This window comes from Eublepharis macularius, chromosome 2 (genome assembly GCF_028583425.1).
Source record: "Eublepharis macularius isolate TG4126 chromosome 2, MPM_Emac_v1.0, whole genome shotgun sequence".
Classification (NCBI taxonomy): Eukaryota; Metazoa; Chordata; class Lepidosauria; order Squamata; family Eublepharidae; genus Eublepharis; species Eublepharis macularius.
In genome coordinates, this window is record NC_072791.1 from 14,896,351 (window position 1) to 14,910,619 (window position 14,269).

General features: G+C 42.4%; 1 protein-coding gene across 9 annotated transcripts in view; it reads right to left on the reverse strand.

The window, feature by feature from the left end:
• PPP2R5E (protein phosphatase 2 regulatory subunit B'epsilon) overlaps nt 1-14,269 on the reverse strand; it is a 109,447-nt gene that overhangs the window by 14,799 nt on the left and 80,379 nt on the right. For all 9 annotated transcript variants that reach the window (XM_054970278.1, XM_054970275.1, XM_054970274.1 and 6 more), the window contains 8 exons: nt 11,732-11,833; nt 8,993-9,085; nt 8,367-8,497; nt 8,221-8,280; nt 6,381-6,489; nt 3,418-3,471; nt 3,272-3,322; nt 1,137-1,256 (listed from right to left, as the gene is read on the reverse strand). In XM_054970278.1, the coding sequence (XP_054826253.1) occupies nt 1,137-1,256; nt 3,272-3,322; nt 3,418-3,471; nt 6,381-6,489; nt 8,221-8,280; nt 8,367-8,497; nt 8,993-9,085; nt 11,732-11,833 (720 nt within the window). The remainder of the gene's footprint in view (nt 1-1,136; nt 1,257-3,271; nt 3,323-3,417; nt 3,472-6,380; nt 6,490-8,220; nt 8,281-8,366; nt 8,498-8,992; nt 9,086-11,731; nt 11,834-14,269) is intronic.

Genomic DNA, 14,269 nt, shown 5'->3' on the forward strand with positions numbered 1-14,269 from the left:
TTCCTCCAGCCTAAGGAACATTCCCTTCCGGTGGAAGAGTTGTTTCAGTCGAAAGGAGGGCCCCTTAGGCTGGCAGAATGCTCCAAACTTTGCTCCAACAGAAGACCTACTTAAGTTGGAGGAAGACTCTCAAGGCTGGAGGACCTTCCTCCAGCCTAAGGCAGAACACATGCCAGTCTCACATAGGAAGACAGTGTCTGCAATTTTATTCTGTATTATTATGGGGTTTTAATGCTTTTGTTATTTGCCTGAAGTTATGGATAAGTGGGTCAGAAATGTGTAAACAGGACAGGAATTTGCCATCTTCCCTTCAATTTGGAGTCTTTCAAGATGCCCTGTACCTTACAAAGGTTGTAATTTTTGGAATACAGTATTTCCTCTCATCAAGCAATTTCACAGAAGTTTCCAGCTAGTGTTCCAGAGTACATTAACGTGGAACAAATGGTTTCAGGTAGGTAGCCCTGTTGGTCTGCAAGAGAACAGCAGGATTTAAGTCCAATGGTACCTTAGAGACCAACAGGATTTTTCAGGGTATCAGCTTTCGAGAGTCAAAGCTCCCTTCTTTAGAGCCAAAGGCTCAGGGATATCCACCCCTCCCTATATCTAAAGAAGGTAGCTTTGACCCTCAAAAGCTGATACCTTGAAAATCTTGTTGGTCTCTATGGTGCCACTGGACTCAAATCCTGCTGTGGAATAAATATTATCAATCCACAGCTGACTTACACATACAAATAGTATATACTCTGTGTTCCACATAGTGAAGGGCTATATATGTGCTACATATAAATATGCGCAAGAGCACCAATACTTTTTTTAAAAAAAGAAGAGATTCAACCTTTCCCAGTTCTGTGCTTCATACCTCCCCTCCCTCAAGCGATTAGCTTTCCCTCACTGGAATTCCACTTGCATGTCGTCTTGCATAAACACAAGCAAAGTGCTTGCAGGAGAAATCTGGAGCAGAGATCTGGAAGAACATTGTGAGGGCTAAGTAATCCCACTTCTCTTCCAACTACCAGTCTTTTCTCTGTTATTACCCTCCGCTGATGTGGCTTTAATTTTTAGATATGGCATTGAAGCTTCCCATACGTGTTTGCATATAACAAGTCGTTAGCCCTTGAGCTGGGTGCAATACTGACCTGAAAGTGTGGGCTAGAGACACATTTTGCTATTTGTTTAAACAAGGGTTCTTGAATTTTGACAAACTGTGAAGGTTCAATCACATCCAGTATCTCCTCCAGTTCCCCAAGAAACATAACCTAGAGAGGCAAAAGAATTTATTCAATGAACAGCTATTTTTGCTTACAATTCTTCAAAGAAATTTTGAAAGAAATTTCAACTGAGCTTCTACTTATTCAGGCACAGATATAATGTGCAGAAGTCATACATCTTTTACAAATACAACAGTTGCAATTGCCCTCCTCAATAAATGCTTATAGTGACATCTTTTAAAGGCATAAGGGCATAAGAACATACAAACTTCAAGCTTGTAGAAGACTACAACAAAAATTAACTGGCCAGCTTCCAAACCATTCACTTCAGAGCAGATGCAAACTTTTCCAACAGCTCTTTAAACTTTTACATTACTAAAAACTGCAGATTGGGCAGCATACTTTTTTCCAGATGGCATTAAAGGGGCAGCCATTATTTTACTCTCAACAATAAGCAGTGTGAAATAGCTGCTATTCAAAATCCTAAAATCAGGCTTGTCTCAAATGCTTCTGTTTAAAATAAAGGACCGGCGACATTGTGAAAACATGAGAGATGTCCAAAAGGCATGCATGTAAAAACATGCACTTCCGCCAACACGCAAGGTGCTAGCTTTTCTATTGACTGTTTTCTAAACAAATTTTCTCTCCTAGCCTATCACTGAGGGTAAAAATCCTGCCATGTACACATACTCAACTCGTGTTCTAATATGAACACTTCCTAACAAAGCACAAGCGAGCAAAATAGAACACCTTTTTGGTTTTTGATGTTCTGGTTTTGATTTGATCCTGCAAAGAGGAAAAATGGTAGTAATGGGGGGGGGGGGGCGGTTTGACACAAGATACGTGTGTTTGGGCAGACTACTGTGGCCTTGCCATGGTAAGTATACCATGATTTCTTTTTCACTGGTCTGCCTTCTTGTGGCATAAGAGAACAGAAACCTTCAAGTCTGGGCCAAAAATTAAGATTCTTTGCTCGGGCTCTTCTTTCTTGCCCAGTTGGCAAGACAACTGCTGGGAACAGCTTTCGGCACGGTGGTGCTCCAGCTTTGGATCTTCCCCTGCCTGGCATCACCATCCCGGTTGCCAGAGCAAGTCTGTCCTGCTCACTCAAGTTTTTAACAATAGTTAAGTTTTCTATACGGCACGTGTTTGTTTTTTACTGCTAGTACATATTACTGATGTTGCATTTCCATTCTGATTTCACTGATGAAATTTCAAAATCAGTACGGTCATGAATCCTTTTCTGACAGAAAGATGGGATAGAAAATAAAGTTATGCCGAACTCAACATCAAACAGAACCCAACCACTGTATTTATGGCTATAGTACTGCTAGAAAGTGCTAAATGCACTCTGTTGTGACTAAGTTTATAGCAGTCCTCAGAAACGTCCATTTAAGAGCTCTGTCCAAGAGACCAGAATGCTGCTGCTACACATTACTAGGTGGAAGGGGACCAAGGGCCTGACAATACATGGCCACATCATACATACCACAAAACAGAATAAAACACAGATGTTCGAAAAGAACCTTTAATATGAAACATCTTGTTAAAAATCATCCAGGCACATCCAGAGTACTTTGTGCCCGAGGGGTTCATCCTCGGGGAACTGTAAAATTACATAAAACCATAATACTGTTTCTACACTGTACTACGATGTTACTTCACGTGGGACCGGAAACTTGCTGGATATTTCTGGATGGTTTTTGACCAGATGTTCAAAGTCTATTTTTCATGCATCTTTGGGATGATTCCCCCACACAGTGCTTGCATTTATATCAGCATACAATTTTATCTATCAAACACAGAAAAATTGTCCCACAGCTGCCTTCCCCGCTGCTGATACCTAATACTTTGCAAATGGAGGGCACTTAATTTTTTATTATGGTTTCCATCGTCACAATGATATCAGATAGGCCACTATTATTCTTACTGCAGCATGCTGAAAACCAAAGCTGAGAGGCAGGGGCATACCTATCTTCAGAGTTCATGATAAACACAAGGCCTGACTGCCTTCCAAAAGCAAGTTCAACCGGAACCCACTGGCTAAGGCCCCTTAAACTCACCTCTTTTTGACTGCAGGTTTTCGGCCAGAATTTCATTAAACCTCTAATGACCTAAATTGAAGAAAAGACGTTAAGGAGATGATTTAGATACAGAAATGTTCTTGCAAAGTAAATGTTCAAGATAAACAATAAAAATGTATATTTACAGGCTCTGTGAGGGAAGGGTCTTTCTCCAGGAACTGCACTATGCAATAAGCCAACTGCAAAGAGAAGAAGGGGAGAGGAAATGCAAGTTAACATATTTCATGAAAATGGTAGAAGGAATCAAAAAATCAATTTTATTCCAATCTAGTTATACATATCCTAACAGACCGAGATTTCCTATCAGATAAAGAGAGAAAGACAGCACTGTTTGTGAAAGGGAGTGCCAGATAATGTGACAGCAAACACATGGCAGCCATGCGATCGCCAAAGCCCTTTTAAAACGCTGCACGGGCCCAACCCTGATCGGACCCATGGCACGGAGCTCTTCCCCCGCACCCTGCGTCTTTTAAAGAGTCAAATCAGCTGTGTGGGGGGGGTGGCCCCCATGGCTCTTTTGGCACTTTAAAAGGTACAGGAGGGGAAGAACTCTGAACTGCACATTTTAAAAACACTTTAAAATGGCAACTGCAGTCAGATGGCAGCCACACATTTGTTGTCACACTTAGTATGGCTCAGAGATTCAGCAATTTGATCAGAAGGTAAAAGGTAAGATGTAGAAAATATAGCAGCTAGTTCAGAATTGAGGCTAGGTACTGGCAGGCCTGGACGTCTACAGGTCCATATAACACATGACAATCTCCAGTTGGCCCTTTACAAAAGATTTTTTTTAAAAAAACACCATTTCGCCCGAGCAAATCTCCCCACTGGCTTTTGGAGGGAGACAGTATTTTCCAAAATGGTGTGACCAAACCGTCCTGCATTCACTCTCTCTTCCCCTCAGAAAATACTAATGCAGTAAACTTAATTTTTAGTACTGGCAGTCTATGAAGTAGGGGGGGGTCCTAATGCAGCCTCCAGTGCTCCACTTACATAAGCTAATGAGAATATCTAGTTGCTAAATGGTTATTTGGAGCTGAAGGCAACACACTTGCAGGAAGGATAACAGCATAAAACAAACAACGCTGGATTCTACACCTTATTTCTACTCAATAAAGAACTTCCCAGCGTTAAAAGATATATGAATCTGGATCTATCCAAATGTAATTATGAATGTGAGCTGCTGTAGCATAGGGGCTAAGTGGTTGGGCTGTGAGTCAGCACTCTGCTGGTTTGAATGCCTCTATGCCATGATCTTAGCAGGTGGACATGGGTAACACTGAATATGTTCACCAATCTAAGGGGGGGCACTAATCTGACTGGTAGAGCAGTAAATAAGCACACTGCTATTGCTATTATACTGTGCAAGTTCATAAAGGACCAATTTATGCTTTCAAACTTGTTTTAAGAAGTGAAGGACTCAATATGCTTTTTTCTCAATCGACGTAATTTTCTTCAGCCCTGATTACTCTATCAGTGTTCAGATTTGAGATGGGGAAAAACCTCGTCACAAACAGCCTCAGAGGGCATGATCTTTCCCAATTTTACCAACATTAAAAGATGCATGAATCTGACACTATTCAATGTAATAATAAATGTAGGACAGGCCACACACCTTCCCTATGTTGCTGTCAATGTCTTGAAGGCAGGGAGATTAAAAGATAAAACCCCCACAGTTGCTGTGTCCTGCCTGCAATTGCAGGATATACCACCTTCTCCCCCAAGATCCAAGCTGGATCCAAAGCCATCCCTCTTGCAAAAGGAGTGGTTCAGTAAGCAGAAAACTCATTTGTAAATGGAAGGGCACCTTTAGAGCTAGGAGTTATGCCGAGTTTTATGCTGCTGGGGGGTTATTGGCTGGCTTTTACTGTTTGTTAATTTTATGTTTTATGGTTTTATCTTTTATGCTGTGAACCACCTCAGAATCAATTGGAGTATTGCATGGAGGAGGTCCTTGCCTAGTGATAGACGGTATATATTTTGAATATGAAGTCCTAGGTAGGGGTGTGTGGTTCAGGAATCCGATTTGGAAAAAATGCCCGAATCAGACCCGATCCATAAAGATTCGGGATTTCCAAATCAAAGCTTTCTGAAGCATTTGTAATGCTTCAGAAAGCTTTGAGGCTCAATTTAAAGGGCCCCGCCGCTGCTTGCAAGCAGTGGTGGGACCCTTTAAACATCACCCCAGCCCCCCAGCCCCACCCACCCCAGCTTACCTTGTTGGCAGCAGGGGTGGCTTCGGCCCTTCCTGCTGCCCGTGGGGCCGCGGCGCAGAAGAGGAGGTGGAGAAAGCCCTTCCTGCCCCTCAAATGGACATCACGGCGCTGTGTCCATTTGAGGGGCAGGAAGGGCCGGAGGAGGCGGCTCCGGCCTTCCCCACCACCCTGCAGGCTCAGGCGGCGGTGTGGCAGCAGAGGAGCCGGCTGGTTCCAGGCCGCCGCTGCCTCGTGTTGCTGCCACCCAGCTGATGGCCCTCCCACTCTCCCTCTGGCCAGGTAAGTGGGTGGTGGGTGGAAGGGTTGCCCCAGGGGGGTGGGAAGTGGGGGTGGACGGGTTGCCTTCCTCACTTCAGTATGCTCCAAATATTTATGGAGCATACCGAAACAAGTAAAATGCCATAATTCCAAGGCAGCTTGCCGCTTCGGAATTATAGTATTTCTGAATTTTTTTCCTGCTTCGGGTAAACCGAAGCACATTCCCTAGTCCTAAGTTCACTGTTTGCTTCCTCAAATAAAAGTCTAGGGAAAGATCACCGCCACAGACTCAGGACCAATTCTTTCTTTCCACCTGTGGCACATATAGGCAAGCCGGCATGGGTGAGTCAGACAGCTGGTCTAAATTCAGTATCAGCTACTTCCTTATAATCCTCTGCCAGAACAACTGCTTATAATACCTTGTAAGAAAGACCAAGCTCACAATTTGTGCTACTATAGTGTGGGGGCGGGGGGGGGGGAGGAATAGCTCAGACGTACAGCATCATTGACAAAAATGCATGACTGAGATCTACATGCTTGAATTTTGTGGGAGAGGGTCTAATGTTTGTACAATTCTAGCAAAATGTGAGAGAAAATATTGCAGAAATTTCTACCTGTGCGTGGAAGAGTGATAAACTCCTAACAGTATGTAGAGGAATCAGCACTTTCACCAAAAACTGTTTATGCTCTGCTTTCAGAGGTAAAGCGAAGCCATTGATAATACTGGAAAAGAGGAAAGAAGCATTTTGTAGCATAAAAAAGCAATTTTTAATTGAGAGGCTTAAACCAAATCTCTCACAATAAAGGATGACTTGTCACATGGTATTCCTCTGTATGGGATGAAAATGCCATCACTCAATCATAACCACTCAACAACTGGACTTTTGGTGCAACACACAAGTAAAAAAAAAAGTGGGCTAAATTTTGAGAGGTGAGATGAGTGTGCCTATTGTATTTCTAAACCATCTCACAAAAGCACACATAAAGTTTACTAGTTCATACAAACAGCACATATTATGAAGCAGATGAATGGAGTCTTCTTCAAATATCACATGATCCCTAGGATTTAAACGCACATGCTTCCCCCCCACCCCCAACCCGCCGCTGCAGGAAGCAGTCAGTGACTGAACCACATTTATTTAAGCCCTAGTTTTACCTTCTACTGTCAGGGAAATATCTGCACTCAAATGAAACTGGGATCTTTTAAGTCAGACATTCACTTCTATCTGCAGTAAAAGAAGTAGGAAAGGAACATATGAGCCTATTCCTACCTCACTGCAGGTAGAATCCCTTACATCAGATAATGAACAAACTGGCCCTAAGACTAGGCCTTTAAAAAAAAAAATTACCAGATCTATGGGAAAGCTTCTTAAATGATTCCCAGGATGTAACCATATATTTAAATATATGCCTAACAGCTATGCCTATGCCGCACCCGTAACGTTTTTTAAAGGATATCATATTTGCCTATTTATCAGAACTGCCTTGTCAGACCTTTTATTACCAGGAAACCTGTGTTCAGGCGGGTTTAGTGGTTACAGCACTGGGCTAGGATCAGAGAGACCCAGCTGCAAAGCCCCACTCTGCCATGGAAGCTTGCTGCGTGACCCTGGGCCAGTCACACACATTCAACCCAATCTACCACACAGAGTTGACATGAGGATAAAGCGGAGCAGAAGAGAATGATGTGAGCCACTTTGGGTCCTTACTGGGGGGGAAAGGCAGAGTGTAAATAAAGCAGGTAAATAAATAATTATCCTTCCTGACTTTCAAGGACAGCCACCCCCAGCTCCCCATCATCTCTACCTCTGTAACTTAAGCTCTTGCCTTAGGTATTGCGTGCGACACAGACATGCAAGAAAAAAGACAAGCACAGCGGGGAGTGCCGTCCAAGCTTTGATAAAAGGGCACCCATCTTGTGCCTGTGCGGGAGTTCTCATTTAACAAGCCTGTACTGGGCCGTAGTGTCACCATTAGCACAGCAATTTGGAAGCATTTGGCTGAAATAAATGGAACTTCCTTCCATGTAAGCTCTGGCCCTCAAAAAAGTTCACAGAATCATAGAGCTGGAAAGGACTCCAAGGCTCATCTAGTCCAACTCCTCGTACAATGCGGGAAATTCAAAGCAACCCCCCACTCCCCCAGTAACCTCTGCTCAATGCCCAGAGGAAGGCAAAAAAAAAAAAAGCCAGGATCCCTGGCCAATCTGACCTGAGGAAAAATTCCTTCTTGACCCCAAAGGGGTGATCAGCTTTATCCTGGGCACAGAAGAAAGGGCCACCAGAACTAAACACTGGCTCATCCCATCCTGCTCTCCTTCTCATGAGCTGTCTAAGCCACAGAATCAGCATTGCTGACAGATGGCCATCATATTAATTCTCTCATATACCAAGTATGACACAACATGTATGGATGCTACCTGAGAGATCAGCCATTCACATCAGAGCTCATTACCTTCCTAATATTTCCAGCAGTTCAGCTACACCATTGAAGTGTTCAGTTTCATAAACAAACCTGCCAAAACAAATTAAATATATCAAAAACACATTTATTCTACTGTCTGACCCATGTAAACTAGTAAACCAGTAACAGGGCCTTACCGTAGAAAAATATTGTTTATCTGTTTTCTGATAAATGCTCTAAGACCAAGGAATTTGCCATAAATTCTGTGTAAGACTGTTTTTAGGTAGTCCCGCTCTCGAGGATCTTCGCTGTCAAACAGCTCCAAAAGCTGTTTTAAAAAAAAGCAAAACACAAAGCTCAGACATGGTGCACAACTCTGAAGTCTGCATCTCTGGAATGGCTTTATTTGCTGATCCTTGCGGCCTCTGCCTCTCTGCTTTCTGTGCCTTGTTTTGTGCACCTGACCTACTGCCGCCCCAAAATGCACCTCGCTCAAGTACTGACCTGCCGATGTACTACTTATGCATTGACAGCAATATTAGAAGAGAGCAACACAAAGAACAGTTGCTTCAACGACTGACTTTGCGACCACCTCTGGCAGACGATCGCTTGATCATTTACCTTGTCTTCCATCCTCCAGTCAACTGAGGGTGAAAACTTCAAAGTCACTTTGGTTTATTTCAATGAGTTTCTCATGGATACCCAAATACAGGGTTGTAGCCTGATTTTTTAAATTTCTCTAGCGTATAAAAACTACCATTCTCAACAACAGTGCTTAATAGCAAATATCAACAGGAGTTTTAAAGACAATAGATGTTCTTACCTGTAATACAAATTTCTGATCTATGTACTTTTTGGCAATGCTGGGCTGGAATTCTTGGCTTTCCAAAAATCGTATGAAAAATTCATATACAAGCTGCAAGAAATCAAGACACTAGCTTAGTCTATTATCTGAATGACGTATACTGTTTCTCTACCAGAAGTGTTTCTTGGAGACTTTATTTTTGTATAAAAGAGAGTAGAAGGAGATGGGATGAGACGCCACCTAGGTGTGTCTACTGTTAGATGAGCCAATGGCTGCTCTTTCTGCTGAAGCTCCTTATCCCTCCACCCTCACCCCCACTTAACGCACAAACATCCATAAAGAAACGCTAAATGGGTGGAAGCATTTTTGCTGTTGTGGAACATCTTCCTTCATTTTTTCTTGGGCTCGTTTCCAGAGCGTCTTTTATTGTAAATCCTCTGCAAGATATACCTGGATATACAATTAAATACTGCTGAGATCTCAGGACCAGGCGGGTTATACATCCCAATGAACAAGATTATATTTTCATATAGTTATTTGAAGTGGAGTGACCACAAAGTATCTATTAATGTTCCTAATTTAGCTGTAGTCAGAATTCCGGTGCACACCAGGAGTCGGCTCTGCCGACGCTAAAAAAATCACTCGCTGGCTCATCAAAGCTCCCTGGGGTAATCAACAAGCACATTCCTCTGCCCTCCAGACTCTTGAAATCATATAAAATAAAAGCAATTATAATGTTGACAAGAGCTGGTGAAACAGTTTGGAAACATTTAATGGCAATTAGAAAATGTTCAGGAGCGCTTTACTGCAACTTAGATGATTAGTGCAGAATAATTTAATCAGGAGTCTTCAAGTTGCTCAGATTTCCTCTAGCTCGAAGGACGCTGGCACACTTTTGTGGCGCATGCACTCTCTCTTATACACAGGCAGGGAGATATGTAACTGTAGCCCCGTGACTCCTCTTTGTTTTAAAGGCAGGGGAGTAGAAACTTAACCCTTTCCCCTGCTAAGTTTCCTCAGGCCAAATTACTTTGCCGAGCAACTGTCTTTCACACAGGTTTCAAATTATATTCACATTTTAAACTCTATGGGATAAAGAACAACAGAATAACGGGGAGCAAAGAAACAGTCATTTGGCTCCCACCCCTTTGCTATGAATCATGTGGTTGTCATCTTGAAGGAGCTTTTTTAAAAAACCGGAAAGACTGTACAGCTCATCCCTATGTCCATCTATGCTCTTATATTTACAGAGAAAAAACAGCTCCTCGAACCTGGCTATTCATTCAGTGTACAAAAAAGAATGGAAAGAGAGCAGCAAAACTGCTATTTCATTGAAGTTGTAGAAGTTGCAGCATAGCACAGAAACATTCTGGCATTTTTGCTGGCTGAAAATGAGGTGCTAGGGGACTGAAAGCTGCAAGTTTTTCCTAGAAAGACTCTTTAAATAGTATTCTCTTTTGCAAAAATCAATTATTGGCAGTGACAGAATGCTAAGCAAAAACAAAAATTTTGTCCATGTACAACTGTACACACTGGGTGGCATCCAAAGGTTCGTGCCAGCCAGTGTAATGGTACTTGCACAAATGAAACGACACTACCATATGGGGCAATTTTTGCAGACCCCCTCCTCCTTATAAGGGTGCCCTGAGCTCCGGGAGCAGAATCTATGAGGTTTGGTAGGCTGGCAGAAAAATCCCATTCCACAAACTTATGATACTTTGGATCCAACCCACATTTACTCTCCCACAAAGAGGTTGAGAAGCTCTTTGTCAGTCTTAAAGGGTAACTAAAAAGTGAACAGAAAAAAATACACACTAAAGTTTACCAAAGCTAACAATATACAAATCGCCACCTGAATGAACCAGTGCCCAAGTGAACTGCAATCACTGCGATTACAGACACTGCCAAACTGAAGGCAATCAAGATTTCCATTGCCAGCCTCAAAGTACGTATGGAAAGATGCATACCGGGCTAAACAGAAGCAAAATAAAAGTATATTTAGGTATATTCTCTCACACACAGTCTCTTGCTGGTCATATTATCCTCATCTACCTCTGTTTGTTGGCTGAATTCAGGTACCGATTGAATTTACTCTGCAGCCAACACAATGCAAGTGTGACCAGGGCTTAGCCTCATATTCTGAAGCGTACCCCCGCCCATTTTTATGTAATTTTTATAATATCTAGCCTAAGAGTTGCAAAGAAAGGTCATTTGGTTGGTCCCAATAAAAGGTATTATGCAGATTGCATTAATGTTTTGGATTTTGCTTTTGGACCAGCTGGCTGTAAATAACTTCTAGATATCCACAGGCCTTCTCTCTCTCTCTCTCTCTCTCTCTCTCTCTCTCTCTCTCTCTCTCTCTCTCCCCAGCTTATAATACTGGATATGTTGATAAAGCTGCAAAAGGGCCAAAGTCATTTCCATAGCGGAACATTTCTATGTGCCTTTTTGTTACAACTAACGGGCTTAGTAGCAGAGTGCCAGGCACAAAACTTTGAAAAATCAAGCACTGCTTGAATCTTCATGAAACTCCTATGTTGCCACCTTGCAGCTGGCAGTCTCAAGAGAAAGAACGCTCTGGCATCTGTCAAAGGGCACAGGGCTTAGGGCTGCTGGGAAGACTCGAGCCTACAACTGATCCCCTTTTCCCTCCACTCCCCTCCCCTTTGTCTATACATATAAAAACGTTGAGGTCTATTTCCATATCCTTCCTCTGCATAATGTCCACTGCATTAAAAAAGTAAGACTAAAAATCACCTGTAAATGTGGCCATGATGCCTCAAGGGTGGGTTCATCTTCTTCTGGATCAAACTCATTGCTATCGCTAGGAGGAAGAGTTCGGAAAATATTGCAAGATACCTAGGAAGCAAAAGAAACAAAATTAAGAGCAGCTCTTGTTGAAAGATTGCCAGTTCCAGGGGCTTGAGTGCAGTAATTCAAACACAGCCCTCTTTGGAGAGTTTCTAACAGATTCAGTCTTTCTGCATTCCTTATAAAACCCTCTTCTATTTCAGCACTGTCCTTATACCCCCTGACAGCACTTTTTCGTTATAATTACCCTTCCCTATCAAGTACACTCCAGTTTCTGTTATCCTAAGTATTTACAAGGCAAACGTATCAAAAAGTATTTACAACTTGCCAGAATGTACTAAAAGGATACATACATTTTACTGTGCATTTGACTCACAAATTGCCTCAATATAAGAACAATTTCAATACCAGTTTTCAGTTTATGAAATGCTTTAACAATTCTTGCCTCGTTTTATCTTTGCAGCGACAGCACGTTGCAAATATAACAGCTCATAATTGAAGCTACCACTACAGAGAAGGGACTGGTTAATATGGTTCTTCTAACCTGACCAGTCTCTGTTTCTACGAACTGTGGATAATCTGCCCTCCTTCCCTTGAGTGCCAATCAAGCAGTACCTGCCTCATTTTTATATAACCATGACCCACTACCGGAAGGGAGGTAGCCTTGCTCAGTTCAAATCTAAAAGAGCTTCACAACTACGTAAGCATTTAAGCCTCAGTACTCTGTTCAAAACACTGCATTACACCACACTGGCACTAAAGTCATCTGGTCTCATTAATCTTTTTCAATATTCCTAGGAATCTGGTTAAATTAAGAAGTAATTAAGATCTGAAACACACAAGAAACTTCCTACATTTCTTTTTTAGGTAAGTTTTGGTAATCATCAATTTTCATGGGGGTTTTTTTTGGTATGCTAGTAATTCAACAGGTTAACCTACTGAACACCAAAACAGATATCATGAAAGCAATATATAATTCATTTGGAGAGTGCGGTAAAGTGGTAAGTTAAACAGATAATTACAACCAGGGCTCAGTTTGAGAGGGAACGCGCAAGAATGCAGTTCCGGCAGTTCCCCAAAGAGGTCACATGTCAGGTGGCTCCACCCACCTGACTCTCAGCCATTTTGGGCCCATTTCGGCCTGGACTGGGGCCGAAACGGCCCGGATCAGGCCTCTGACGGGAGGTGGATCACTCTCCCGCTCAGCAGCGGCCCAATCCAGACCATTTTGGGCCCCTTTTTGGCCATTTTCAGCCCCTTTTTGCCATTTTGGGCCCAATTTCAGCCCTGAATGGCCAGGATTGGGTCCAAAACAGCCAGGATAGGTGTCAGGGGGTGTGGCATATGCAAATCAGGTATGCTAATGACACACTTCTGGCAAAGTCAAGGGCGTGGCATATGCTAATGAGTTATGCTAATGAGTTCCTCCAGCTCTTTTTCTACAAAATGACCCCTGATTACAACAGTAGCCATTTCTACAGCCTGTTCTAATAACTAAACTGGGAATTAAACCAGGAAGTAAACAAAGATCATCTGAAGAAATGCTATGAGATTACAAAAACAAAGGAGGAGTGTGCAGGGGAATTAAAGATTAAAATACAGAGAAATAATAAGCAGGGACTGAGCTTTTGTAATTATCATTTCCGATTATCACCACAAGAGGGTGCCTTTTGCTTCAATACCAGGAAAAACATACTGATTTTTATCAAACACTTTGGTATGAACAAATATGTGCTTACATGCATAGCATTTCACACTGACAGATGAGGCTGTTAAAAATAAATAACGAAATCAGTTTTAAATTTGCCCATCAAGTACGTATTCATACAGACATGCTATTTTCTGTTGGGTTTTAGCAAATTAAAGTACCATCCCGTTATTCTATCCACAGTACTCATCTAATTTAGTTAATAGATCGGACTGTGTATCCTTCTTTTTAGCTTGGTGGCAAAAAGACTGAACTGTGATTCGACACCCCCAGTTCAAATCTTGCCTGAGCAATAAACTCATTAAGCAGCATAATCAAGCCATCTTTCTCTGCTTCAGGCCATACACTCCACATCTACAATACAATACTGACCTAACCTGCAAGGTTGTTGTAGGGACTGAATGCAGTGCTTTGATTCTCTCTTGGCCTTTTAAGCAGGAGGCTCAGAACTACTGTATTGGACAGTAGTTAGCAGAGGAGTGCACCCAAAAAATATTCAGGTTTCTTGCTTCTGGTTTACCCGAAGCGGGGAAAAAATTAGTAATAGCTCAAGTGTTTGAATCACTTTGGCATGCTCCGTAAAGATTTGGATCACACTGAAGCTCGAAGCGACACTTTTCTTGCCACTTGCAAGCGGTAAGAAAAGTGTTGCTTTCCGACACGCTGGCATTTTCTTTACCCAATGCGAGGGGGAGGAAGCTCCTCCTCGCATCGGGTAAAGAAAGCAGTGGGGCGTTTGAAAATGCCCCTTTTCGTGCCACTTGCAAGCAGCACGT